Source organism: Arachis stenosperma, chromosome 5, assembly GCF_014773155.1.
Source record: "Arachis stenosperma cultivar V10309 chromosome 5, arast.V10309.gnm1.PFL2, whole genome shotgun sequence".
NCBI classification, from domain to species: Eukaryota; Viridiplantae; Streptophyta; class Magnoliopsida; order Fabales; family Fabaceae; genus Arachis; species Arachis stenosperma.
Genome location: NC_080381.1, coordinates 4247618 through 4275317, shown reverse-complemented (window position 1 = coordinate 4275317; position 27700 = coordinate 4247618). Strand labels below are relative to the sequence as shown.

The following is a 27700-nucleotide window of genomic DNA, read 5'->3' as shown; positions in this document are numbered from 1 at the left end:
TTAAAGAAGAATTAAGAACAACATTACCAATAGCTAAGGCACAAATTTTGGTATGGTCAGGTAAAGCAACAAAATAATTTGTAAGAGGTTTGGGATTTTTCAAAAATTTAAAGGAATTAGTGATGTGAGTGGTGGCTCCAGAATCAACTATCCAAGAACTAACCTCTGCCATTTGATTTGAATAACATGAGGAAAACACTTTACCTGCACAAATTTCAGGTTCAATGTCCTAAAGAGCTTGCTGAGTTTGCAAGAGAGTCATCAATTGGTTGTACTAAGCCGCTATAAGTGAAAAGCTAGATGTTGGAGATGGATCTTGACTTTCTTGATCATGAGCGACCTTGGCAACATGATGCACTTGGAATTTGGCATTCATAGGCTTGTTCTGGGAATATCCATGGAGACGATAACATTTATCTACAATATGTCCCAGCAACCCACAATGAGCACAGAGTGGATGATCTTTCCTCCCTTTCACCTTGCCAGAAGGAACGGTGGGTCTTGGAGACTGTTTAACAGCAAAAGCCTTGCATATGTTGGCTTGGAGAGGTGAGTGCTCTCTGCTTCTCCTCTTGCAACACAAGAGAAAAGACTTTTCCAATCGGAGGTAGTGGATCTGACAATAGGATCTGGCTTCGAACACTTGCCAAATTCTCATTGAGACCCATAAGGAACAACATCACATATTCTTGATCAAGGAAGGCTTGAATCTGCTTAACGCCGCCACATGAACAAGATACCAATGGCTTGAAGGTGCTGAGTTCTTCCCAAAGTATCTTCAACTTTGTGAAATACTGTGAGACCAAGAGAGAGCCTTGAGTCAGAGACATGAGTGACCTCTTCAGCTCAAAGATGCGAGGTGCGTTGCTATGAGAGAAGCGAGTCTCCAAATCTTGCCAGAGTAAAGCCGCGGATCCAGCATAGATGACGCTTGCCGCAATATCCTTGGAGATCGCAATCAGCAACCACGTAGTGACGATGTCATTCGTGTACCGCCATGATTCAGCAAGCGCAGGGTCAAGAATTGGATCTGGCTTCGGGAGGGAGCCATCGATGAAGCAGATTTTGCGTTTTCCACTCAACGCAAGCCTCATCGATCTACACCAAGAAGCGTAGTTGTCTTCTTGTAGAGGTTGTGAAACAAGCACGAATCCTGGGTGATCGCCGAACTGGAGCAGATATGCATCAGGAATCGGCGAGGGTGGTGCCAAAGCTCGAGGAGTATTGGAATCTCCCTGAGAAACTGTGGATACAGAAATTACAGACATTCTGATTGATGAGTAAAAGAATAGAGGAAAAGAGGAGGTATTGACTGAGGAAGAAGGTTCTGGCCAAAACGAGAAAGAGCGAGAAAGAAGGATGAAAAATCAAGAAATTTTCCTGAAAAAATCAAAGAATGAAAGGAGAGAATAATGCAGAAGTGTGAAGAAGAATTACATCTGATACCATATTGAATGTGAAAGGGCATGGAGAGAAAAAAAGATTTAATTGACTAAGTGAGTAATTACAAATAAGGTACATATATATATATATATACACAAGTGAGCTAAGAGCCTAACTAACTGCTATACAGTAGAAAGAATGACTAATTAATTGTTACTAATTAAGTTAGATATCCATAACAGACAATATCAGCAATACGTAAAATGCAAAAAAATAGTGTTAACATTTCGAAAATATGAGAAACACAGCTCACCATACTTATATTTAACTTCTTATTGTACCATTTATATGTTCATTCCTAACAATAAATCAATATAATAAATAATTTCAGTACATATACATCTTTTCTAATTTAATATTACATAAAATATGAATTATGACAATATTTATATATAATTTATGGGGGATATCCGGATATGCAAGTTTTTAGTTTAGTTGGTAAGATTGAGTTTTGACTCGCGTGTTAAACATGACGAACGCGTTCGATACTTTATATCAGTGTATAAAACTGTTTACATGTGCTATTTGCAATATTTAAAACTTAAAAGAATGGTGTTGGCCACGGACCGTTCAGATAAGATCGTAATCATCATATTATAGTGACAAAAAAAAAAAAAATAGAGAGAAAGAGGAAAAACATCATAGTAATAATGTATTCGATTTTGAACCTGTATAATTCGAGTCAACAGTCTACGTTGTCCTAAAAAATAAAAATAGAACATTGCATTTAATTAATTATTTCAAACGGGTTTTAGCTTTTATAAAGGAAAAAAAAAAAGAATGGATAAGTATTGTTGTTTTTGACTTGTCAATGTGAACTATGCAGATATATCCAACAACAAACGACAATGTTGAGAATTTGTGAGCGTGGAGTGAGAATATTTTGGTTTGGCGAGTTAAAATTTTGTACAAAAAGATAAACTTTAGTGATTGGTTAATAAAGTGTGCAACAAAACTACATTTAGGGGGACCATCTTTCACCCTCAAGCACCTAAATTGTAGGGCTACATACACATCAAATTAAATACATGCTATTTTTTAATGTGCCATAATCAGATCATAATCATATGTTGACACTAGTTCAGTAGCTAGCTAGGTCAAGTATAGTCAAAGGTGGTTTGGTTTTTGGTAGGTTGGGAGCTGTAGAAAACTGTGAAAGGGTAACCATGGTTGGCCTTTAACTTTCTTTTGTTCTTTCTTATTGTTTTTTTTTTTGGGCTGATGGCATAGTTATAGAGTCATGTTTAGCCATGTCAAACACTCAATTCGATAACCAAGTTAGGTTGGTCTAGTGATTAACTCATTAGTTCGCTTAAGTAAGTGTCGGAGGTTCGAATTTCGCCCTGTGCATGCAGCAACCCATTAGTCAGCAAGCTCTTAAATGAAGTTCAGTACCGCAGCGGATTAATTTTTGGCATACTGAGTTAGGAGATACCGTAAGAAACAAAAAAAAAAAAACACTCAATTCGATAAATCAACTTGGATTGGTCGATTTATTTGTTTAAATTAGTGTTAAGAGATTTAAATTTTGTATTGTACATAAAACAACACATTAATTAATGACAAATTTTTAAATAAAATTTATATTAACAGTGAATTAGTTTTTAACATAGTTAGATGATACCGTGAATAGGAAAAGAAACATTCAATGCGACACAACATATTGGAGTACATGTTGTGCCTTATGAGTAAGAAAAGCACCAAAGCTTTAATCATTTTTCCATCTTTCTAGTCTCTCGATCGTTAGAGAAATGCTTTGAATATTTAATTTGCATCGTATTTTAGCCGATGACACTAACACATCAAGTCATCACTTCATTTTTAAAGCTGAGTTATATGAATAATTACATGTAATTGTCATATTTAGGGTATGAGAATGCTACAAGATTAACTTTTTTAGTGAAAAAGAAAAAAAGAAAGAAAGAAATGATTAGTATTGGGTAAAATACAAGGCGATTGTAAGAAAAAAAGGAAATGCTAAGAAAAAATAATCTAAAATTACTTTTTTGTATTTAATATTTATAATTTCATACATGTAACATCTATAACTATACATTCGTTACATCTAAAGTAATTTAATTATTCTAGCAGTAATTAAGAATGCAAAATAAAAAAATTAATACAAAATAAATACTTTAACATTGTTTTGGATTGATTTTCTATTGTTTTCTAATTTTTTTTTGAAAAGATTTTGGTTATTTAACGCTTTTCTTGTTTGATTATTATTTGATGTCATTGGATGATAATTATAGTGATAAAATAGTTGTCTAAATAGAACAATTGTATTTAATTATGCTACTTATTGGATAGATGTGTAAAAAATAATTTCATATAGATTTTATGTATTTAATTATGTTAATTATTGGATATACGTTAAAAATTTAACTTCATATATATTTTAAACTTTGAGCTTGTTTGAATGAATTTCTAAAAAAATATTTTTTTTTGACTTATTTTTTTAGAAGATCTTATGTGAAAGTAAAAATAATTTTATGTTTGGATATGTCATGCAAAAATATATTTTTATCTATCAATTATGTTTGGGTATAACAATATAAAAATATTTTTTTATTTTTTTATTACATAAAAAATATCTTTTTTTAGGAAAAAATATTTTAAAAAAAGATATAAATTACAGCTTTTCAAATTTTTTTTTATTTTTCTAGTATTTTTATTTTTACTATTAAAAATTTGTCAAATACACTAAAAAATAAAAAGATATTTTTTCATTAAATTTTTTTATCAAAATAATGATACTCAATAAAGTACTTTATTAATTAGTAAAAAAGTATAAGTCAACATGGAGTATAAGAACAATATATGATAGAATAAGTATAGAAAATTAATTTTTTATTATAAAATTATTTTAAACCTTATTTGTTCAGAGAATTTAAAGTTTAGGATTTGAAAGTTAGAAATTAAAATTTAAAATAAAATAATTTAAAATATTTGACTGACATTACTGGAAAAAATAATTTCTTAATTGAACTCTAAATAATAATGCGATGCATTTTATTTCACTGTATGTGATCTAAAAAGAATAGTATATATATTAGCTTTAGAAAGAGCATAATCTCTCCGTAATTTATAATTATATAAATACACACACATATTCTATGGATATTCTATAATCCGACTAAACAATACTATAGTATGATGCAATTATAGATGTTTTAAAACTAATGACTTTGTCTTTAGTACTTTCAAATCATCATTGACAAGATCAAGTTCTAAGTTTTAATTTTCTGAGGGATGGGATTATATAAAGTATAACATTAGGTAATTGTATTTAAACTAATTATCTAATATAATTAAGCATGATATAAGACACTATGTTTGAGCTATTGAAAGAAACAAATTTTTCCTTTCTTGGAAGACTAATTTCTCCAACCATAAATTCAAAGAGATTCATTATTTTTTGCTTTGACTTAAAATATGTGAAATTACCAAATTTTCCTGTATTTTTATTTTGTGATTAGTTTCCAGAAAACAAATAAAGGGAGGTGATAACAGATTATGCATAGTTCATAGTTTTGTTTCTCTTCTTGTAAACATGGTTTGGTAGGCCCAGGAATTTTCTAGATGAGGGGATAAGGATTAGAGAGAATGAGCCCATGTTTTTGCCATACAAACCTTAAAAAATCATAGGCCTTGTGGGTCCTATGTCCTAACACTGTTTACTTTATTACATTCTATTCTGTGTTTCTTTCCCCATTTTCTAAATTTAAGAAAAAAAAAAAAGAAAAAACACTTCGTTTCATTCAAGTATTCAACCAAAGAAGAAAAGAGAAGCGGCTTTAATAAAATAAAGGTTTAATTATTTTATTTATAGTTTTATTGAATTTTTAATTAATTTTTTTATAATTTTTTAATTAAATTTTTATATTATATTAAATTTTACAATTAAAATTTTATCATAATAAAATATTAAAATCAATAAAATATTATACTAAATAAAATAAAATATTTCATCAAATGTTAATATGTAAACAAATACGAGTCGTAAAAATAAGATAAAAAAATATTTTTTAAATATTTTTAATGAGATTTTAGTTAGATGGGATGGGGTCTAATAATTTTTGAATATCAGTTATAGATTTAATGTAAGTGCTAATTTGTTTATAAGATTTGTATTTTTTTAAAATTAAGATATAAATTTTTTTATGAACAATAAGATTTGAATAAATGAATGAGTAAGAATGATAAAAATAATTTTTATTGATATTAGATAAATTTAATTAGATTTAATTAATAAAAAATTTGTATGTATGGTATTATTCAAAAAACAATAACACTATTTATTAATGAGCTATATATGATTAATTCCTTTCAATATATGTACGCCTTTATTTCATTTATCCTTTTCAAAATTTTAATTATCAACGTGTGTGGATATTGGGCGGAAGTAGGGTCCACAGTGACGTGGATAGCTGGGAACAAACACACTGCACTGAAGCCAAAAACATTTATTAAAAATATTTAAATTATAATAATATTTTAATATTTTATTAATATTAAAATATAAATTAATTTTTTAGTTATAAAATATTTAAATATTTTTTTATTTTAATAAATAATAATATATATTATTTTTAAATTTATTTTAAAAATAAAATTAAATATAATATGTGATAATATTTAAGTATGTGTAAGGGTAGAAATTCGGATAAAGTTGACTTCACGTGAAATTAATAATTGTAATAGTCGTTCGATAATTTGACTAATTTAACTAAATTTTTATTTAAAAAATTTTGATTATTAACTTCATATCAAGTTGACTATACTTCTTAATGACTGCAAATACTACCAAACCAACTCAACCAGGCTAACACCCAGAAACATTTTTAAAATTAAAAAAAAAGAAAAAAAATTGAAAAATGTAAAAAAGAAGAAACACTTGAAAAGCATTTTGCGTCAACTGAATCTGCCCTCTTTCCTCTTCCCTCTTCACTCTTCCTTTCCTTTCCTTTCGCCATTTCTTTCTTCTTTTCCTTCCATTTTCCCACGATCCACTTTCTCTCTCCTCTCTCTTCCCTGTTTAAGTCTCTCTTTCTTCTTCGTCTTCTTCTGTGCTGTGGACCGGTTTTGATTCGAAGTGTTGGTTGGTCGTTGTTGTTTGATGCTCCTTCGATGGTGATTGAGAACGACATTGAGAGCTGTGGGAGCAGGGCGGTGCAGTCCTCGTCGTCTCACGCGCATCCACGTCATCACCGCCAGAAGCTAGAGGTCTACAATGAGGTCCTCCGCCGTATTCAGGACTCAAATTCCGACGAAGCTAACGTCCCTGGCTTCGACGATCAACTCTGGCTTCACTTCAATCGTCTTCCCGCTAGGTTTTTCGCCATGCTTCCAATGACCTTCACTTCTTCTTTTTTCTGCTTCTCTCTTTGCAAATTTACTTAGTTTTCATGTGAACTCGGGAAAACTCTGGATATAGTCGTTAAACAGCGATTTAATTTATGTTATGTGATATCCATTTGATATTTTGAGATATTGGATGAGAATTGAGAAAATTGAGATAAGAAGAAAACCGAGCTGAGTGTTTTTTTTTTTCTCCTCTTCTCTTTTTCTTTCTTTCTTTTTTTTTTTTTTTACTTTACCTTTTTATAAGTGGATTTGGCGGAGTGCTTTTTGTACGAGTATGGTGGGTTGTGGTTGGTCACTGTGATTGGTGGTACTACATAGGTATGCTTTGGATGTGAACGTGGAGAGGGCAGAGGACGTTCTTGCTCATCAGAGATTACTCAAGCTCGCTGAGGACCCCGCTAATCGACCAGCATTTCAAGTTCGCCTAGTACAGGTTTACTTTTTCTACCACACAAATTAGTGCGCTTTGATTATTTGTCTTTTAATACTTATTATTAGTACTATTAGTACTACTTCACGTTCTATCTTAGGTCAAGATTATTGTGCTGATAGTTTATTTCTAATTGATTTTTAGAGTACATGGTATTTTCGTCAAATGGTTGTTGAAATTTTTTCCTGCTATTATACTGAGAATTCAGTATTCTAAAGGGTGTCGAGGATGTTGGAAAGTGGTTATTACTTATTTATTTGGTTGACTATATTGTTTTTTGCTGTAGACTTCATTTATAAATGCCACCTCTAACCTTAGATTGACGTAAAATTTGGAACTCGATTCAGTTATCTTTTTATTAAGTTCTTAAAAGTAAGTCAAGACTCCAGAGTATTACTATATCCTGACCTATTCGTGTATATTATCTTTATTGCAGGTATATCCTTTTGGTGGTGCCAATAATGTTGATTCCATGCACTCAGATCCTTCTGAGAAAGAAGATGCACAAAGTTCTCTTAACCATTCATTTAAGCAGGGGTATGTCTCATGCACTTAGATCATGTGTATGGCTCATACACATGAATTTTTTCAGTTTTTTATTTATTTCCTATAGTTATTCCGTGATCTCATTTTTCTAATCCCATTTCTCTTGTCTCTCTTTGGCAAAAAGAGTTCATCCCCCGCCTACTTTTGGTTCATCCTCTAATCTTGAAGCTCTTGCACTTCAAAATGTTGAAGATGGGGGCAGTCCGATGGGTGTGATGCCATATATTCAGCGGTACGCATTATAGCTGAATCATTATTTTGGACTATTTTTCTTGTAATTTTATTGCTGCTGGATTCATCTTTTTTCTTTTGCTTAAATTAATATTGTTCAAATCTATGAAGTACCATCTAACATCAAGTAGAAACACGCATTCCATGTTGAGGTTGATATAGAGACTGAGAAAAAAGTATGATAGACCTTGAAGATAATATTTTCCAAGTGCAAAAATCTCTTGGTCTTGTAATTAAGGAATTATGTCCTCAGTTGGGTGCTAGAGTTATTTTGTCCTTCCATATTAAATTTCTTAGGGTTTGTTTGCCGCTTGAGATTTTTAAGCCCTCTCTTGTTATCAAGTTTAAAAATAAATTGGAAGGATGCGTTTGGAGGATTTACTATATATTCTTACAATTTTATCATTTACTAGTATATTACGTATGAAAAGGTAAATGGTAATACGATAAATTTATTAGTAATAAAAAGGTTATTCAAACTTAAATCTCACAAAACTTCCCACTAAGGGGGAACTTAAAAATGATGAGTTTGGAGGATTTTGAAAGGCATCCAAAACTCTCGTCTCCTGAATAATAAAACTCGTGAACACACCTTTAAGATTGAACGTACATCCATGTTCTTATATACTTATAGTCGTAGTTAATGTGTTAGTATTTAAATTTCTAACCAGTGCTAATTCTTCCATTTACTAAATTTTAGCCCCATGCACGAGATCACTTTTTCAACAGTTGACAAGCCTAAACTGCTTAGTCAGGTAGTTAATTCTTTTTCTATCTTTAATTTTTTTATACTTTTGTTTTATAAATTGTGCTTTTAAATTGTCGTGTGACATACAATTTTCATTTAGTTTATGTTCCACTGAATTATTTGGCTTCCAACATGGCAACAGGCAATATCTTCTGCTTTACTGGGAAGTTAATTTAGTTAGAGAGCTGTTTGCAAGGCAATCCAAGAAATAATCCTAGTTTGTGATTGCCTCTTGCATCAATTATAGATTTACTTCTTTCCATGTGCTTTTGCTGTTGTGAAACGTAGGCATTTTAAACTATTGATTGAAGGTTTTTCATAAGTTGTATAAGAATGATCCTTTGAGAGTTGTTGCAAGTTGTAATTTTCTGATAGCCCTGTTATTCACTTTTCACACAGATTGGATTGAAAATTTATAAACATAACGGCATACATGTATGAGAAAGCCATGCAAGATCAATGCGATAATATTGTCAGCAGTTACTATTTATTTGGATCCATAAATTTATACTTTGACTAGTATACATACACTCCTGTATATGTATAATGTGTAAATTTTGCAGAGGGGTAAGTTATTTGTATTCAAATTTAATTGTCTGGATCTAACAATGGAGAGATCATCATTATTTTTAACTGGGAAGATGACTGCATTCTTGTTCATTTCACAAACTCCTAGGTTTCATCAGTTATTCATTTCACATGGATCACAATATGTGGAGAGATTGAACAATTGCTTGTTATGTAATGTCTCTCACTTTTTGCTATGTATTTCAGTTAACCTCAATTCTTGGTGAGCTTGGACTGAACATTCAGGAAGCTCATGCCTTTTCAACCTCTGATGGGTTTTCTCTGGATGTCTTTGTTGTTGAGGGATGGCCTAATGAGGTACGGTGAACTTGTCTGAGCAATGAGCTGGTACATTCCTGTAGTCTGTAGGTAATATAGAATTGCTTATGCTATCTTGATAGCAATTCTTTTTATATGGATACAAATACATCAACACAATGGTTTCTTACAAATTTAGGTGCATTTTATTGCATTTCAAAGCCATATCTGAAATGTTTCAAACAAAATTTCTGCAGAAGTGGAAATTTAATCTCCAGCAGTTCAACACTGCATGCTCTGTTGAGTTGCCCTTTTTTAATTGGTACATACCTAATACAAGGACTAGATCCAAAATATCAGTATGACCTAGACAATGGGCGGCTATATCTCATGTAATATTATTGACCCACCTTGATTAAAAAGTTATGCGACTCAAGTTTTTTTGTATGCAACATTAATTTCATGATCTATAATTATTCCTTGTCCATTCAAATCGTTATAACTGGCAGAGTACATGTAATTTGATTTCCTTGATATATACATCATGATGTCTGTTATAACTTGTTTTCAAGCATTCTCCTTTGCTTCTCTGAAAGTTGTGGAGACATTGTTTATTTGTCTTGCATGCATGTGTTAATCTACATTAACAAGCATTAGAAAAATATAAAATTTCATGAGTATGTCTCTTATCTCTGACAGAATTTACTTCTTCCTGTTTCAAGTTTACTTTAATCTCCTTGGTAGAGTAGTTTTTGTGTTTTGGGAATTCTCTATACAAGCTTCATTGGTTGGTTTCAGCAAGGTAACACAATTGCTTTTGAAACTAGTATTAGTGGAAAGTTTGAAGACTCTTTTGTCAACATTGAATATGACATTACATATTGTAGATTTCCCTGATCTTTCATCAATCCTAAATCTGAATACAAATTGCTTCTTGTGTTTTCTATATATTTTTGGTAAGATAACAGCTTAAATTTATTGTCCCTTTCTTTACTTCTGGACCATTAGGAAACTGAGGAGCTTAAAGGTGTTCTGGAAAGGGAAATTTTGAAGGTTAAGGTACAATCTCTCTTTTACGTGTTTCACAAGAGAAAGCTTTAGAGTGTTCAGGAAAGATATCTTAAGAGTCCTTGCTATAGTGGCACTTATATTCAATAGTGAATACTAAGAAGAGAAGACGTGATTACTGTATTTTGACTTGAGAAATAGCTAATAGTTGTTTGGACTACCATTGATCAAGGAGCAACATCTGTTGAAATTAGTTGTTTAGTTTGCATATTAGTATTCTTTTTTGTATTAATATTGATATAATTACATTGACTTTCACATCAAGTAACAACATATGTCAAAACAGGGCATACTTTCTGGTGCGAGTGAACATTACCAAGCAAGGATGGAACCATCCCCACATTGCATAGAAATACCATCGGATGGAGCTGACGTATGGGAAATTGATCCCAACCAGCTCAAATATGAAAACAAAGTGGGCTCTGGATCATTTGGTGACTTGTGAGTTATACATGTTTTAAATATTTTTTAACTCTACATAGTTCCCTTGGTAATGGATCTCTTCAACCTTTTTTTCTTGTGCATCCATAGGTACAGGGGTACATATTGCAGTCAGGATGTGGCTATCAAAGTTCTTAAGCCTGAACGCATAAGTACAGATATGTTGAGGGAGTTTGCACAGGAAGTTTATATCATGAGGTTTGTTTGCATAAATGACTGATTCATAGAGCAATGGCTGAGATTGTTTCTCATCTTTGTTACACTCTACAACCTTGCATATATACTTTTTAGTTGATAATGGAAAAGGGAGGGTCTTTGTTATTTGAGAAAACTATCTGACTCAATTAAAATATGTTATTATCTTAATAAAAAATAATGGCTCATTTTTTTATGATATTAATTACTCCTTTCATTTCAATAATATTTATGAAGTTTAAAACATGTAGTTGTAGATTAACTATCAATTTCCAATATACTAATATAAACTTAATTAGTTTTACCAATATCTCCTTTAATTTAATTGCTATAATTAGATAACCACTAATTACAATTTTATACATCATCAAGATCTGTTTACTTTTCTTATGTGGTTTTTAATTTTTGACAGTTATTTTCCATCATGACAATTTCATTTTTTTCTATAAAACATCGTCTTTTAATCCTCTGTAGTTTGTATTAATATTCTGAGCAAACCACTCTTTCTTTATAAAGACTTGCCTTGTTGCAGGAAAATTCGACACAAAAATGTTGTTCAGTTCATCGGCGCATGTACTCGGCCACCAAATCTTTGCATAGTTACGGGTAAATGGGAGAACCCTGAGAATCTATTAATGTAATAAATTTATGATTTTATATTGCTATGGTTGGTGCTTTGAGAATTTGTAGTTCATATTTAAGTTGCAGAAATAATCTCTCTGCTTTTGGCAGTAAGGTTGCTTACATATACCTTCTGTATCCTGCAATTTTCAAAGCCTTTGTGACAAGGCCACTTTTCACTCAAGTAGCTTGTTTATGTTAGATTTGTTTTAGTTTTAAAATCTCTATAATATCTCTGGTTATGTATTTATGACGTTTCATGTATTTGATTTCTAAGATGGTTTGGTTGCCTTATTCAGTCTCCATATAATTGAAATTTGATGCTTATGTGCTTATGTTTATGCCTTTATCAGAGTTTATGTCTAGAGGAAGCTTATATGACTTTCTGCACAAACAAAGGGGTGTATTTAAGCTCCCATCTTTACTAAAAGTAGCGATTGATGTTTCCAAGGGAATGAACTATTTGCACCAAAATAATATAATTCACAGAGATCTCAAGACTGCCAATCTTCTGATGGATGAAAATGAAGTAAGAGGATTCAATGAATGTGCACATTGATACTGCTTTTTTGCATTTCAAATGCTATTGGTGCATGCTTTGCTGCTTGCCGTGTTCAACATTTGTCTTGAAATTTGCATTTTAGTATATTCTATGCCACATTCTTGCGCTTGTAATTCCCTGTTGGAAGTGATGTATCTATGCTGGATATGATGCTACTATTCCTGTGTGTATTATGTCATGATTGTTTCGTTTTGTATTGCTGTGTATGTCTTTGGCCATGTTCATAATGGACTTAAAGTGTATGACATCATGAACCATCGGTGGTAGTTGGGGTGTTGCTGCACCATACAGTAAAATATGAACTTATGCACTCAGAAACAGAACTTTTTCTAGAAGAACAAGCGCATCTCCAAACCATGTCATTTTATATATAGTTATGTACTCAAATATTATATCTTTCTTCAACAGGTGGTCAAGGTTGCTGATTTTGGGGTTGCAAGAGTGCAAACTCAATCGGGAGTGATGACTGCCGAAACTGGAACATACCGCTGGATGGCTCCTGAGGTATGGATTTTCTTTGATTTGTGATTGGTTGCTGATATTCATGATTGTGGAACTAGAATGTACGGTTGATATTTTAGGTACATACTAGGTTTTGATCGGTTAAAAAATAGAAAATATGGACTTGTGTGAATATGAGAATAGTTGAATTCTATGTAGACTTTTTCTCTCTATACTGAACCAAATCCTTGCATTTTTAGTTCCGAAATTCAATTGAAACAGAAAAGGAGTTAGATACAATGTAGAAGTGGGTCTAATATTTGGGACATGGATCAGAGAGATGCACGAAAACTATAAAAGAAACCATTTAAACTTAAGAGATTTATATTTCATGATATGACACTATGGCTTAGCTTAATCTGTCTAATCAATTCCACCTTGGGGAACGTGGCTTATTTCTATTAATATGGACCTTTGCTAGGTTATTAGGTGTTTTAAGTTGCAAGTTTTGCTACAGTATCTTATCTTGAATTTTAGATTTTTGAAAATAAAAATAAGAATAGGTGAATTCGAGCCACTGTATTTTTATGCCTTGGCTATATTACCAAGTGTTAATGCGGTGATGTCATTCCTTAGCTTGATGCCTATTTTCAAACTTGTCTGTGATGATTCGAACTGAAAAGTTGTTGCTTGCAAGATCATCATATTTTGCTTTATTTCATTATTTTATTTTAAATTTAGGTGTAAAATGGTACATTAGGTAACTTTCAATTGATTTGACTTTTACTTGAAGGTCATTGAACACAAACCATATGACCAGAAGGCAGATGTTTTTAGTTTTGGAATAGCTCTTTGGGAGCTTTTAACGGGAGAAGTGAGTAATTTTGTGCCAGGCAGTGGTCCTTGCTGCTTTAACTTCCATTAGTTTTTCGTCTCAATCCTTGATATTACCTTTCTATTATTTTCTCATTGTATATTCTACCTTTTTTCTTTTAATCAGCTACCGTACTCTTACTTGACCCCATTGCAAGCAGCAGTTGGCGTGGTGCAGAAGGTTTGTTCTGTTCTCTTTGCCAATAATTTTGTCGTAAACATTTTGGTACTCTTATTTATGCAAGATAATTCTTTTGGTAGACTTATGCATGATAATTCTGTGTGGTTTAAATTGCTCTTAGGGCCTACGGCCTACAATCCCCAAAAATACACATCCAAGACTTTCTGAATTGCTCCAGCGGTGCTGGCAGCAAGATCCATTGCTGAGACCGGATTTCTCTGAAATTAAAGAAATTCTTCAGCAGATAGCAAAAGAGGTAAAAAAAATATTAACTGCAATTTACAAAACTCTCACTTAGTTTGACCTATAAGCTCTAAATTTGACATTGTAATGTTTCTTTCAGGTCAATGAAGATAAAGATCGACACAAAGAAAAGTCATCCCATTCCCACGGCTTTCTCTCATCACTAAGACGTGGCCATAACTGATATTTCGAAAACTATCTAAGAGGTGATCATAGGAAAGCTCCTTGTACAGTAACCTGACCAAAGATCAAATGAGTTGATTATTTCTACACCCGAAAGATTGTGTATTGTATTGCCTCAATTTCTTACACGATACGCCCCTCTTTTGTGCACCTAAACTATTCTTATTTGTATGTGAATAGGATGGGTGCAAGAGCGGTAGAAATCGAAAATTCATGGCATCTTGTAATGTTAAATTCTTGCACTTTTTTTAATAGGAAAGGTGACAAGGTGCAATATTGCAAAAACCCATTTGAGTAGTAGAAAGCAGAAAACATTGGACCTTGATATGCTTAAGGCTTACAATAAATAGTCACTTGTTATTTATCCTCGTTTCTTCTGGAACTGCTAACTTGAAATCTGTCGTTCGTTATAGTCGGACTTAAAACAACCGCAGAACTGTTAAAATTTCCCTGATACACTAATAACTGAATCCGTTGAAACTTGACCTCTAAAAGAGCAAGTGACCAAGGCCCAATTACTCTTGACATATTCCTTCTGATCGATAATGAAGACTAATATTAGTCGGGACGACAGCAACGTGGGTAAAAGGTGAATACAGAGTAAAACCAATTTCCCTTTTTTAATTTGCTGATTGCAATCTCTTATCAATGTAAAGATGGGACGGGATAAGCGCTTTTTATTCTGCAAACTAAATAAACATTTCTAGGGTCAACAAAATATACAGAGTGCATATAATTTTGTGTACTTTTCCCATTTATGTATTTCTTTTTGGGCAGTATGTGAGTTGCTGCTACTGCCTTACGACTCGAATTTTATTGTATATACACAGCTGCAGCTCCTACATGACACATCACAGTTCTGTTGGAAGGTTATTTTGGGTCCAAGCCGCATAACCACCAGCTATATCCGTTACTCCCGTGAACCCCTATAAGATTAAAGATATCTTCGTCAGAAATCACAAAAAGCCTTGCATAATCTTTTATTATGACGAGATATTCTTATCAAGCTATAAGATTATTTTTTCTGCACTCTGAATGTATTTTAACAAACTAGTATATGCTTGTTTTGGACTCCAGGCAAGAATGGCAATTGCCAAGATGTTAAGAAAAGGCAGTGAATAAGGAAATCTTACAGCGGCTAATAAGTCAGTAGCAGCCATCATGGACCTTTTACCGAGCTGACACCCCTGTCAACCAAAATTATGTACATCAGCTTCAGCAATCACAATTGGCCATGAATAATACATATATATAAAACAAAAAATAAAAAAATGCACTCACGACAATAATTTCGTCATCTTTTCTGAACTCTGAGGAGACCTCTTTAACGAAGTTGGTGTTTTTTGTCATCCCTGAATACACACACGTAGCAAAAAATACAATAATAATGGTAGTGTTAGTTTTTCTTTTACACCATTTGTAAAAGCTTTTCACTATTTGGTATTTGGAATCCTATATGTGAGAAAATTTCTAAAGTAGTAAACTGATGGTCTTCCCATGTAAACAATATAAAGAGTATATAATAAAAACATCTCAAATTATGATGATTGCAGAGGTATGCATAACATAATAACAAGAACTTGTTCATAGTCTCTGATTAAGAACTTGATTAGTATAATTGAGATGTGAGATATATAGAACCTGATCCGACTCTGAACATGTAAGGTATGTTAATTGCGCCAGGAGCATGTCCTGCATGGAACTCTTCTGGAGTCCTATGAACACAAAAACACAAGGACTATGGTGTGAGATACATCATTGTTTCTCACATGATGTCTTCTTTGCAACCCAATACACAATGATCCCGCTTTAAAGTAGGGTCTAAAAGGGTCGCATCCAAAGGATATAATACAAATGTGTTTAGTATTGACACATATATTCAGCAGTTTGGTCAAGTATGTCAAATTTTTTCTAACATACAAGAAGTTACTATGTATGTACGTATTTCAAAAATGTTATTGATATAATAAAATTAGTCACTAATGTATTTATATATAAACATATATGTGATTTAATTTATTTTTAATATATATTTATATTTCAAAATGTATTTTATGCTAATAATGACTGATTTTGATGTCCACCTAAAATAATCGATTATTATTACCTGACATCCAAATAGCGATGGCCAGCAAGAAGAAGCTCGTGTGCCACACGCACCGGCACCGAGGTTGGAACTCCAACAGCTTCTAAGCTCCCACTCAAACCAGCTTCCCTCCTTCAATTCAATAAATCAATTAATCATCATCACCATAATCATTTCATACAATTCACAACATGCTAGTAGCTTATTAGCACTAATTCTTTACTTACCGAAATGGAAACTTGGGTTCAACACGAATCCTTCTACTACTATATCCCTTTTGATAATTGATGGCCACTATAGATGAAGGCCTGCATGTAATAAAGTACGATATAACAGACTTTCAACTTTCTAGTTGAAGAAATTAAATAGCAAAATATATAGCTCTAGATATATACGGTAATTAATTATGTACATGTTTTGATTAGAGGCACCTGCTGGTTGTGTGGTAAGCATTAAGGAGGGAAGGACGTGAAGACGACAAACATGCGCCGGAGACATCAAACGAGGCTGCTATCACTGATTTCATGGTGGATGCTGATGATGATGATGATCTGAGGTATGTAGTTGTTGCGGCTAATATATGTAATGTGCTATAAGCAATGTTTTATTGTGCTATATTTTCCAAGGAACCAGAAACAGAAAAAGATCATAAAAAGGATAAACACAATGTGTGTGTCAGTAGAGTAGGGGATAGATATACCATTGCAGGTTTGTTACGATCAGTTCAAGAAATTAAATTTTAAAGTAATTAAATAATAATTTTATTGTTAATAAAGGATTTTTCTTTGCAGAGATGGGCTATTATTGGATAGAGATGGGCTACCGCACCATCACCTTAGGTTGAGTGTATTTTCATTTTTCAAATTACTGTTCCATAATATATGCAACATATTAAACAAAACAGGAACATGTATCAAATTAAATAACCGGTGTAAAAATCATTGAATAGCTAAACTAAAAAAGAGTGCCGATTAAACTAATTAAACTAAAAAATTAATATTTGTATTATTTTATATTTTTTATAGTATAAAAGAACAATTTTTTACGATATAGTATTCATCTTTTATGTTGGTAAGTTTTTTACCTGAGAAAAAAATATTATCTAGTCCCAAAAATAAAAAGAGTATGTAGTGATAGGCAATGATTGGCTTATTTTTTCATATAAATGCAAAAAAATTCCTCAAAAACTAAATCAAAGCTGTGTCAATTTCTTGTGAATAAATATCCAATCATACATTTAATAATAATAAAAAAAATGGATAACGTAGTGTCAGATTACACGTAATGGCACGTAGTTTCGGCACAGGGATAAGCCCAGCAAGCAGCTGTCCAATAGAATCAAAACACGTGTGGGACCCACTGTCCACCACTTCCTCAAGTCTTGGTATCTTGGATAAGTCTCCACCTCACAAAGCCCATCTCTTTTTTGTGAGAGAGAAGCTAACACGTGGCTTCACCACAACTCAACTGGGCCCAGATATTTTAATACTCAAGCCCAAATACTATCCTCCAACATGGGCCCAATAAAACGACTCAAGACATTTTATGTAATCACAGACCCAATATTAAGCCCAGTTAACACCAACCACCACTGCACCCAGCAAATTTGTTTGACTTTTTCGTTGACTCCCATTCAGTGGAATATGGTAGATGAGCTTATCGAGGAAGAAGGTGAGTTGGTTAGCTTAAGCTACTAGAAGCTTCCACCACCATGGCCACTTTCACCTTCTCCATGTCCCTATCGTCGTTTCGTTCCTTTGTGCCCATTTGGCACCACCGTGCTCCCAACCACCGGAGCTTGGGCCTCTTCGACGTCACGCAGCGTATGAGGTTGCCGCCGCCTCTCAAATGCTCCGCCGCAGAACCCGACCAGGAAACCAAGGTTCCCGCCACTTCCTCCGGCTCCGGCGAATGGACTCATAAGCTGACCGCGGGGATCGCCGGGATCGGCTTCCTTGAAACCTCGTACCTTACCTACCTGAAGCTCACCGGTTCCGAAGCATTTTGCCCTATCGGTGGTTCTCCCTGCGGCGACATACTCAACAGTGATTACGCACTTATTTTCGGTATTTTTTTTCTTTGCCTTCTCTTGAATATGTTGCAACTATTCGATGGTGCTTGCAATTGAACTGTTCTATGATTTGATTCTGTTAGGGTTTTGGCTTGATGTGTGTGTTTGCCATATTGTTGTTCTATGTGTGATTCTTTTTTGTCTCTGGATTTTGTGGGGTGAAGGGTATTATTTGCAGGCAATGTGTTTGAAAGAATGTGTGAGTGACATTTTTCTGTTTTGTGTTTGATAGGTGTTCCTCTTCCTTTGGTTGGGATGGTGGCGTATGGCTTGGTTGCGGCGCTTGGTCTGCAATTGGCCACAAAGAAGATGTTGCCTTTTGGGATTGGCAGGTCCAGTGCCCAGCTCATGGTGTTGGGAACCACTACCTCCATGGCAGTTGCTAGTGCCTACTTCTTGTTCATTCTCAGCACAAAATTCTCTGGGTCGACTTGCTCGTACTGTTTGCTTTCGGCATTCTTGTCTTTCAGCTTGTTCTTCACCGCAGTAAAGGTTTAATTGTGTTCAAGTCTGCATTGTTGATTTTGGTTGTTGTTTTTTCATGTTGTTGCCTAATTCGTTTTGCTATTTTTATTTGGAATTTCTGCTATAGGACATTGGATTGCAAGAGACCAATAAACAAGTGGGCATGCAGTTGCTTATTGCCAGCTTGGTGATTCTCACTCTGAACACCTCCTATAATAATTCTATATCTGCTTCCTCGAGGTGATTTTTTCTTTTTTGCGCAAATCTCTATTTTCATTTTCTCAGGTTCAAGAAACTAAGGCAATCATCTAGTTTCCAATTGTCATTTTCTTTTGTAATTTTTAGGCCAATATTTACTTATTTAATATAACCTTTCCACGATTCCTATACAAAACTTCACTTTCTACTCATGGATATACATGTTTTAGTTTAATGACATACAAGGAATGTGTTTGAGCCAATATGAAGGATTTTGCATGAAGATCATTATGTTAGCCTGTGACTGTTACATCACAATGTGTTATTAGTATTGTTCTACTAAAATGTGCAATTGTGTGTGACATGGTTGACGTATTGACTTGGTGGATAATATTCTGATTTAATTTTCACCTAAAGGATACACTTTTTCAAGCAAACATCTGCTTGAAATAGATGTATCATTTATCTGTTCATGCAATTGGAGATGAAACCAATGTAAAATTTTACACTTGTAACTTACAATTTGAATCTCAATTTTTCTGTTCTCTAATTTAACAGCCTGGCTGAAATGGAATTGCCATATTATGCAACTGAGATAAAAAATCCGTCAAGCCCCTTTTCACTCTCTCTCGCAAAGCATTTGCACTCAATAGGAGCTAAAATGTATGGAGCCTTCTGGTGTTCACACTGCTTAGAACAAAAAGAGGTATGTGGTCTTCTATAATTTCCTTCATTGTTTTAAACCACGCTAAGAAAATTAATCATCATTAATTTTATGGATTTCTCTATGCAGCAAATTGTTGTCAATTCTAGTGATAATTGAGTTACCTGTCATCAAGCTTGGATTGATTATCAAAATCTAACTGCTAGTGCAAGTTTATATAAAGAATTCAATTCACATGGATATGGCATCTTATTGTGAATGTCTTTACCGTGATTGAGACATGCTTGTTATTACATATATAAACCTTTCTGTTTGTCATTATTTCTTTGTTATATGTATATGTTATGACGAGCAGATCCCATTACATGCATAATGATACTGTCCACGAACAAGACGCACCACAAGCCTTCCATGCATGCAGTTTATTTGTCTTATATGCCTTAAATTATAATGATCCTAATTGTCACGGGCTCATTCACTTTAACCCTCCATGACAGATGTTTGGTCGTGAGGCAGTGAAGGAGTTGGATATTGTGGAATGCTATCCTGAAGGGTTTCGGCCTGGAACTGTGATGAACAAAGCATGTGTGGATGCCAAAGTTGATGGTTTCCCCATGTGGGTTATTAACGGTCAGGTAAAGAAGCCATTAGGTTGTGATTATAACTGTCTCTGATTTATCCATATTTATTGATTTCTCATCGTTTTTGTCATTTCTTGTAGGTTGTGAGTGGTGAGGTAGAATTATCTGAATTGGCACGAGTCTCCGGCTATAATGGATCCGCTCAACCTAGCTAGGGTTTGAACTTCGGAACTAACAGATATCGCATTGTAGAAGCACATATATTGTACAGCTTATAGATGAGTTTGTTTGTCCTTTTTTAGACCTATTCCTCCCTGTTGTTCTATGATGCCAAGTAAGAATGTATCTTATGTTTTTTTTCCCCCTTGCCCTAGTTGAATGTTTTGTACACATTAGGGGTCGGAATCAACCTTGAGTAATGTCACCCATTTGTTTCCTAATAGAATAAATCGTAGTTCTTGTAGATTAGAAGTATGTATGTATGTGTATAAACGGCCAGCGCAAAAAGCACAAAAGCTAAGTAAAAAACATTAAATGCGTAGTTTCTGATTTACAGTCTGAATAGAAGCATTGGCGGCATCGGAGAAATTAGATCAACGAGCTTGTGTGAGAAATATTTGGAATGGAATAAAAAAAATTGTAAGTTTTGGAGTTATTTTCTAAATTTCATCATTGCGTGTTTCACAAGAATGGCATTTACAAGGCCACTCCAATACTTATATCGTCAATTGGACATGGACGTCACCTTCCCAGTTCCCCCAACTACTAAAATTTACCAATCACTCGTGAATTTATTAACATTTAACAGTTAATTATGGAGAAAGCTATTTAAATTTAACTGATATTATATTCCGGGGTCTAGAGTTCAAATATATTCATTTGAAAATGACGGTAATATAATATTCGAATATAAATATTGAATAACACATTTTTATGTACAAAATCCATATTAAACTATAAATATTAAACAACATATTTAGATATATTTAATTATTTATAGTTCAATATTTATATTCGAGTATATATTAGTAGTTGATTTTATACAAATCAAATTTGCATTATCCGAAAAATAGAATAATCCTAGACTGATTTAAATAATTACTCTATTTATACACTTGGTATAAAAATAAAATTGACAATAACTGATATCTAGTTTATTTACTTATTAATTTATTAATAAAAAACTTTAACTAGAATTGTAGGACTTTACCCGAAGGGAGCCCTTCCAGAAATTCTCGAAGGCCTAGGGTTGACCTAGGCCTAAGAGGGGGTTTGGAAATAGTTTTCAACCAGCAATAGACGCGCCTCGGTTAGAACCTCACTAGCTGCGTCATTGCCCCAAGCGCAAAGATAGGTTCTGCACCTCCCTTCCCTCTGATTTTATAGGCATTCTCACCTCACATCATTTATAATCTCACCGATGTAAGACTTCTCTGCTACACTGCTCATTGTTCTATTTTCCTCTCTCTAACATCCATGGCAGAGTCTCCACGTCTCAATTCCCAATTATTCAATGACTCTCTCGGGATTCTGATTCCACCTTCCAAGCTAAACATCATTCAAATGAGATTATTGTTTGGATAATCAATAAAAAAAATCATTTTATCCCATATTTTATGTAATGCCAAGATAGTTATTGAACAGCATATAATCCACAAAACAAGTGTATCATATAATCCACACACAAAAAAAAAGTAACTGCTGTTGTCTGTGATAAAATTTATGACCTGACACTAATTGCACTACTAATAAGTTTCGTATGAATAATCTAGGAGGAATCATGATATGTTTTGTTTCTCGAAATTTGGACTGAACTGACATTGCATCGCACATCAGTATATAGGAGTAGTTGTTCATCCATCCTGGTGAACATTCAGGTACACCACTGATTTCGTTAGTGCTTAATAACAATGTAAGAATTATAATTCTTGGTCAAGAATGATGTGGATGGCGTTAAAATCGAAAAACAAGCTTGCTTGGTAACAAGATCGATATATAGTTGCATACTTGCATGACATAGGTTAGTAATGCTTTCATGTTTGTGTTCGTGACTTCATGTAGTGTGTGAGCACAAATTTACCGAACTCATTTTGCGAACATTAAATTTATGATTGTTGTGAAATAAAATTTTTGGGAAACTAAGAAAAATTAGTTCAACGTAGTTTAAAATTATTATATTATATATTTTTTAATTATTACTAAAATAATTAAATAATATTAAGGGCAAATGATTATAATAAGTCAAGGAGAGCAGAATTTTACACAAATCAGCCAAACTGAAAACTGGTTTATGAATCCACCAAATTACTATATAGTTCGAACCCACCTCATTCGAATCACTTTTTTACTCTCATACCCCACCAAATCCCAAAAAAAACGACCCAGATTCGCTCCGACAAAGACTCGAGCAGGATACTTAGACGATGAGAGACGATTCGGAAATACTATATCGTTTGGATGGAGTGGCTCATATAACCGGGGTCATCAACGACGAGGTTGGTAGTTACCGTTTTTTTTAGTGGTTTATGTCAGTGATTTTGTCTGTGGTTTAGTTTAGTGGTTTTGTTTGCAGTTTTGTTGGTAGTTTATGTTAGTAGTTTATGTTAGTAGTTTTGTAAATGGTTTTTTTAGTGGTTTTGAATATGGTTTATGTTAGTGGTTTTGCTTGTGATTTTGTTGGTGGTTTATGTTAGTGGTTTTGTTAGTGGTGTCGGAAGTGGTGTATGTAAGTGGTTTATGTCAGCGGTCTTGCAAGTGGTTTATGCTAGTGGTTTTGGGCCTGTTCGGATCCGCCTCGTCCATAGTAGTCCGTATCCAAGTGGACCTAGGACGTCCTTCACTCGCATGCCTCTTGTTTGGGTCTGGTATCACTGTCGGCCCATCGTACGGTGGCCAGAAACCCTCGGGAATGGGCGGTGTGAACCCCATCCGGTACACATTGAACACGGAGCTAAGACGATACACCTGGTGGACATACGGCTCCCAAGTAAGCCGTGAATAGGCATAGCATGCCAGGGCGTGAGGACACGGGAAATGAAGTGCCTGAAAGTTTCCGCAGTCACAAGTCTGAGACCCAAGTGACACCCTGTAGCTACCAAGTGAGAAAGAATCAGTAGGAGTCGTCTCCGAGACAGTGAACTCCGAGTTATCTCTGTCGTACAAAGTCACCGTGAAGCACCTCGCCGTCTTCAGATTGACCTCTATACACTTCACCAGATGTTGACTAAACTGTTGTCCGGTTTTCAGCTGGGTCTCAGCCTCTCTGCCCTTGCAAACGAATAGTTCAGCCAACCTCCCATAAGTTGCCTTCACCAGCGAGCACACAGGGAGATTCCTGACCCCCTTCAGGATTGAGTTAACACACTCAGAGATATTTGTCGTCATGTGACCAAATCTCTGACCCTCATTCCGATGCTGAGTCCACAATGAATACTCGATCCGGTTCGCCCACTCACACATGGCAAGGTCTTCAGACTGTAGAATATCAAACCAATAATCAAATTCCATCTCAGTCTTACCGTAGGCTGCATTCACAAGAAGCCTCCTTGCATCCTTGTCCTTGAAGGTCAGGGCAAAATTTGCTGCCACATGTCGAATACAGAATGCACGGTAGGCAGCTGGAGGTAGCCATCTCCGTCCGGAGCCTCAAGCACAGCCTTGATGCCGTTATGCCTGTCTGATATAACCAGCAAATCCGATTGCGGGGTCACGTGCTGACGGAGGTGGGAGAGAAAGAAGGACCAAGACTCAGCATTCTCACCCTTAACCAGTGCAAATGCTACAAGCAGAATGTTGGAGTTACCGTCCTGTGCAATCGCGACGAGCAATGTACCCCCATACTTGCCATAAAGATGGGTGTCGTCAATACTCACCAAGGGCTTGCAATGACGGAATGCCTCAATACATGGTGGAAACGTCCAGAACAGTCGGTGAAAATAAGCTTGTGAGTCATCCACCTGGCCCCCAACTCGAACTGGGCTCGTCTTAAGGACTACAACAGTACCAGGCATCGTCAGCTGAACTCCTAACACCCACCTAGGGAGCTCGTTGTACGACTCATCCCAATCACCATAGATGTGGGCAACGGCCTTCTGCTTCGCCAACAAAACCCTCCTGTACGTCGGCTTGAACCCAAAGTGTGCTACCGTCGCATTCAGGAGCACCTTGATGCTAACGGATGCATCAGCTCTAACCATTGGCATGATAAATGCCGAGATCACATGATAATCCAGACTCCTGTGGTCGCTGGAGATGGACGTCGCGAGACATGTATGTGGTCCGTGTTACCGTTTGACCTCCCAAATGCCCTTGCGCTGCCGGAGACTTAGCCTAATCAACCATGTACATGCATTCCCAAACTCAGAACACTTCCCAACATACCGGCGATAGTCAGACTCCACCACCTTGTACTGTACCCCGCGTTAGATGCTGTATGTCTTCACACTTAACACAACCTCATCTTTATCCTGAAACTGCTGGCCAACCTGAAACTCTGTCAGACCTGAAGACCCTTCGGCATCTCTAGCACCAAATCCATCAGGCTCCCCAGGAACCCCTTCCTGTCTCATGGCATCCAAGTCTAAAGCTGAAATGTGCGGAGGGTACTATTGTGTGCCATAGCTAGAACCAGCTCCCGCCCCAGCTGGCTCACTCGCTCCAATATCATCGCTGCTGTCATCAGCAATGATGTTCGGCTCCACATCATCATCGTCTACATCATACAATAATGCATCACCCAGACCAACCGGTGCAGCACACTGTAAAGAGGTCGGCACAATATCTCCTATTCCAACCTCGCCGCCTCAATTACAGTTGAGATCAACAACGAACGAGGGGAGGCGACAGGCTCGACCGGAGGTTCATACACAGGGTCAGACGAACATACACCAACAGGTCTGGAGCTAGAACCAGCTACCGTGCCTACGGTGTGGGTATTCCAGTTCGAACCCCCCGAGCTGGATACCACATCAACCAACTTCGCCAACAGTTCAGGTGTCCTAACTTCGGGAAACTGCCGACGACAATGAAGCATGACATGCAAGTCCTCATCACTCCTGATCGTGAAACAATCATACTTCACGATTTCTTGTCGCACCGAGATTGAAATCCGATAGAAAAACTTCTTAACCCGTTTCACGCCTTCCAGACCAAGTTTCTGTAGCACAGAATTAACAAGGTCATCATAGCTTGTCGTAGGCCTCATAAAAATACTGAAAGGATCCTTATTGGTGAACTTCACACCGGATCGTGTTTTTCTCTTAATCGATCCTCTGTGATGAACCAACACTACAAAACTCTCGTCACTAGCCATTTTTCACTCTAATGAGATCAGTCACGTTCACACCATATTTATACACGTCTGGCCCTTTATAATTCGAACTAGCCTAATTCGAACTATACATTGTGTAATTCGAATCAACCAGTTTCGAATTACTTGAGATTGCGTGATGGGGAGTAATTCGAATCACCCTGATTCGAATTACTTTGTGTGTAATTCGAATTAGGTTGATTCGAATTAGTGGGTGTGTGCGTGTGTACATAGTTCGAATCAATGTGATTCGAATTACATGTAGTTTGAGTTCGAATTGACCTGGTTCGAATTATATAGAAACGTGCACTGGTGAATTCCTGAACTAAATTTTAGTTTGGCAGATTTGTGTAAAATTTTGTTCTCCTTGACTTATTATAGTGATTTGCCATAATATTAAATATAATACGTGTAAATATTTTATGAATTTTAAATTAAATAAAAATAATTTTAGATTATCATCTCTTACATCTAATTGTAAAATTTGTAGCCTAGTGTGTGTGTTTTTTTTTTAAGATTTTTTAGAATTGTTGTGGGACTGAGATGATTTTTGGTGAAATTAGACTATGGTGGATGAGTAATATGATTTTTTAAAAGTTTTGTTGTGCCTTAATCATTAATTATACTAAACACAATATAAAAATTATCAATAATTTATCTCTAATATATATGCGTTTCTGAGAGTGAATTTTCTTAATTATTTGATAAAAATGTAATTTTTTATTATTTGATAATTTTTATATATTTTCTCTTAATTTTACTTAAATAATGTAAAATAAAAAATTATACTTTACCAAATAATTTTTTAAAAAATTAAAAGTCCATTCCCGTACTATCTTTATGTCTACAATACCATAATATACACAAATCAACCAAGCATGTGGATAGCGAAAAACATGAAACCAATAAATAGGCTGGTCTGTCTTAAATGTGGAACATAAATATGATAGTAACCTAATGTCAAAAAGAAATATACCGTGATAGTAATTTACTAATTTGTGAGGCCCAACCAATAAATAAATAAATAAAGTACTTAAAAAAAAGTATAAGTAAACAATAAAAATACTAAATAATATAAACAATAGATATATCAGATGTTTATTTTATTAAGTATATTGATAATTATTTTAATATTAAAATTTAAGTGAGTAATTTAAAAGTGTAGTATATTTTTATTTGATTGGTGGTTGTTTATATTGTCCAAATCACAAAATTTTTTATTATATTTCATCCATCAAAAATAAAATTCAAAATTAAATCCTTATGAGATATGAAATTTATGAAATTGTTTCTAATCAACTCTGCTAACCACTTTGATAGTGATGAATAAATTATGCATCTAAGCAGTTGGTATTATTAATGCAAAAAAAAAAATAATTGTTTAGAGAAACATGATTATAATTTTTGGAATATGCAGATACGAATGCAATTTTTGTAATTATATAAAAATTGCGACTCTCTCATGCGGATTAGATTGCACGTAAATCGTTACACCACATATTAGGAGTGTTCGTGGTACGGTTTGGATTGATTTTGAGTTAAAAATTCATTCAATCCGAACAATGATTTTATTTGCGGTACGGTTTGGATTGGATGTTTTAAAAAAAATTGATCCGATCCGATCCAATTTCAAGCGGTTTGGATTGGATTGGATTTGCGATTTTATAAATTAAAAAAATTAAATACATATAACAAGTCTCAACATCAAATTTTAAATAATTAACAATGACATAACAAGTCTCAACAATATCTTAAAAAACCAACAATAACATAACAATAGAAATAAAATTATAGGTTAGTTAAAATAAATAAATAAATAATATTTTGAACATAAAATATTTATTAAATAATAATATATGAATAATATAAAAATATATAAAAAATTGAACATGTTATAAGTATAATTGTAAATATAATAATAAAATAATA

At 34.3% G+C, this 27700-nt stretch overlaps 6 protein-coding genes and 1 non-coding gene across 9 annotated transcripts; 3 read left to right on the top strand and 4 right to left on the bottom strand.

The window, feature by feature from the left end:
• Positions 1-512: 512 nt before the first annotated feature.
• LOC130980296 (uncharacterized) lies at positions 513-1268 on the bottom strand. The gene has a single exon (XM_057903985.1). The coding sequence runs from the start codon at positions 1266-1268 to the stop codon at positions 513-515; it is 756 nt and encodes a 251-aa protein (XP_057759968.1).
• A 5094-nt stretch (positions 1269-6362) lies between these two features.
• LOC130980258 (serine/threonine-protein kinase STY17) lies at positions 6363-14987 on the top strand. The gene is made up of 16 exons (XM_057903933.1): positions 6363-6776; positions 7129-7243; positions 7677-7777; positions 7911-8018; positions 8718-8772; positions 9540-9650; positions 10599-10649; positions 10945-11099; positions 11190-11297; positions 11827-11900; positions 12269-12444; positions 12886-12981; positions 13712-13792; positions 13919-13972; positions 14094-14228; positions 14316-14987. The coding sequence occupies exons 1-16, from the start codon at positions 6574-6576 to the stop codon at positions 14397-14399; spliced, it is 1707 nt and encodes a 568-aa protein (XP_057759916.1). The 5' UTR covers positions 6363-6573; the 3' UTR covers positions 14400-14987.
• Positions 14988-15040: 53 nt separating this feature from the next.
• On the bottom strand, positions 15041-17230 carry LOC130980260 (thiosulfate sulfurtransferase 16, chloroplastic-like). Of its 2 annotated transcripts, none has more exons than XM_057903939.1 (7): positions 16897-17230; positions 16712-16792; positions 16506-16616; positions 16040-16113; positions 15680-15750; positions 15532-15585; positions 15041-15324 (listed from the first exon to the last, which is right to left on the bottom strand). In XM_057903939.1, exons 1-7 carry the CDS (start codon positions 16980-16982, stop codon positions 15250-15252), a joined length of 552 nt encoding a protein of 183 aa, XP_057759922.1. In that variant the 5' UTR covers positions 16983-17230; the 3' UTR covers positions 15041-15249. The 2 variants fall into 2 exon arrangements, with proteins under 2 accessions (XP_057759922.1, XP_057759921.1); XM_057903938.1 differs by having other exon boundaries at positions 16916-17225.
• An 820-nt stretch (positions 17231-18050) lies between these two features.
• On the top strand, positions 18051-20928 carry LOC130980259 (thiol-disulfide oxidoreductase LTO1). 2 transcript variants are annotated; one of them, XM_057903937.1, is made up of 6 exons: positions 18051-18550; positions 18788-19041; positions 19148-19260; positions 19777-19924; positions 20380-20517; positions 20604-20928. In XM_057903937.1, the coding sequence occupies exons 1-6, from the start codon at positions 18196-18198 to the stop codon at positions 20676-20678; spliced, it is 1083 nt and encodes a 360-aa protein (XP_057759920.1). In that variant the 5' UTR covers positions 18051-18195; the 3' UTR covers positions 20679-20928. The 2 variants fall into 2 exon arrangements, with proteins under 2 accessions (XP_057759920.1, XP_057759919.1); XM_057903936.1 differs by having other exon boundaries at positions 18057-18550; positions 18788-19047.
• Positions 20929-21348: 420 nt separating this feature from the next.
• LOC130980295 (uncharacterized) lies at positions 21349-21794 on the top strand. Its single transcript, XM_057903983.1, has 2 exons — positions 21349-21354; positions 21658-21794. The coding sequence occupies exons 1-2, from the start codon at positions 21349-21351 to the stop codon at positions 21760-21762; spliced, it is 111 nt and encodes a 36-aa protein (XP_057759966.1). The 3' UTR covers positions 21763-21794.
• On the bottom strand, positions 21666-21815 carry LOC130983382 (U4 spliceosomal RNA). Its single transcript, XR_009087377.1, has one exon. It is a non-coding gene; the product is annotated as a U4 spliceosomal RNA (small nuclear RNA).
• Positions 21816-24029: 2214 nt separating this feature from the next.
• On the bottom strand, positions 24030-25774 carry LOC130980294 (uncharacterized). The gene is made up of 5 exons (XM_057903982.1): positions 25294-25774; positions 25091-25174; positions 24918-25048; positions 24751-24872; positions 24030-24651 (listed from the first exon to the last, which is right to left on the bottom strand). The coding sequence occupies exons 1-5, from the start codon at positions 25772-25774 to the stop codon at positions 24030-24032; spliced, it is 1440 nt and encodes a 479-aa protein (XP_057759965.1).
• Positions 25775-27700: the final 1926 nt, after the last annotated feature.

Bases quoted from the DNA above. Each gene is read 5' to 3' on its own strand.
- LOC130980296 (XM_057903985.1), bottom strand. From the start codon at position 1,268: ATGTCTGTAATTTCTGTATCCACAGTTTCTCAGGGAGATTCCAATACT.
- LOC130980259 (XM_057903936.1), top strand. From the start codon at position 18,196: ATGGCCACTTTCACCTTCTCCATGTCCCTATCGTCGTTTCGTTCCTTT. The intron at 18,551-18,787 runs GTATTTTTTTTC...TGTGTTTGATAG, and splicing joins TGATTACGCACTTATTTTCG to GTGTTCCTCTTCCTTTGGTT. The intron at 19,925-20,379 runs GTATGTGGTCTT...CCTCCATGACAG, and splicing joins ACTGCTTAGAACAAAAAGAG to ATGTTTGGTCGTGAGGCAGT.
- LOC130980294 (XM_057903982.1), bottom strand. From the start codon at position 25,774: ATGGCTAGTGACGAGAGTTTTGTAGTGTTGGTTCATCACAGAGGATCG. The intron at 25,175-25,293 runs GTTCGTTGTTGA...TGTATGATGTAG, and splicing joins CGAGCCTGTCGCCTCCCCTC to ACGATGATGATGTGGAGCCG. The intron at 25,049-25,090 runs GTTCTAGCTATG...CGCACATTTCAG, and splicing joins GCCAGCTGGGGCGGGAGCTG to CTTTAGACTTGGATGCCATG.
- LOC130980260 (XM_057903938.1), bottom strand. From the start codon at position 17,010: ATGAAATCAGTGATAGCAGCCTCGTTTGATGTCTCCGGCGCATGTTTG. The intron at 16,793-16,915 runs GTGCCTCTAATC...TATTACATGCAG, and splicing joins GCTTACCACACAACCAGCAG to GCCTTCATCTATAGTGGCCA. The intron at 16,114-16,505 runs GTAATAATAATC...TTGTGTTCATAG, and splicing joins CATCGCTATTTGGATGTCAG to GACTCCAGAAGAGTTCCATG.
- LOC130980258 (XM_057903933.1), top strand. From the start codon at position 6,574: ATGGTGATTGAGAACGACATTGAGAGCTGTGGGAGCAGGGCGGTGCAG. The intron at 6,777-7,128 runs GTTTTTCGCCAT...GGTACTACATAG, and splicing joins TTCAATCGTCTTCCCGCTAG to GTATGCTTTGGATGTGAACG. The intron at 12,982-13,711 runs GTATGGATTTTC...TTTTACTTGAAG, and splicing joins ACCGCTGGATGGCTCCTGAG to GTCATTGAACACAAACCATA.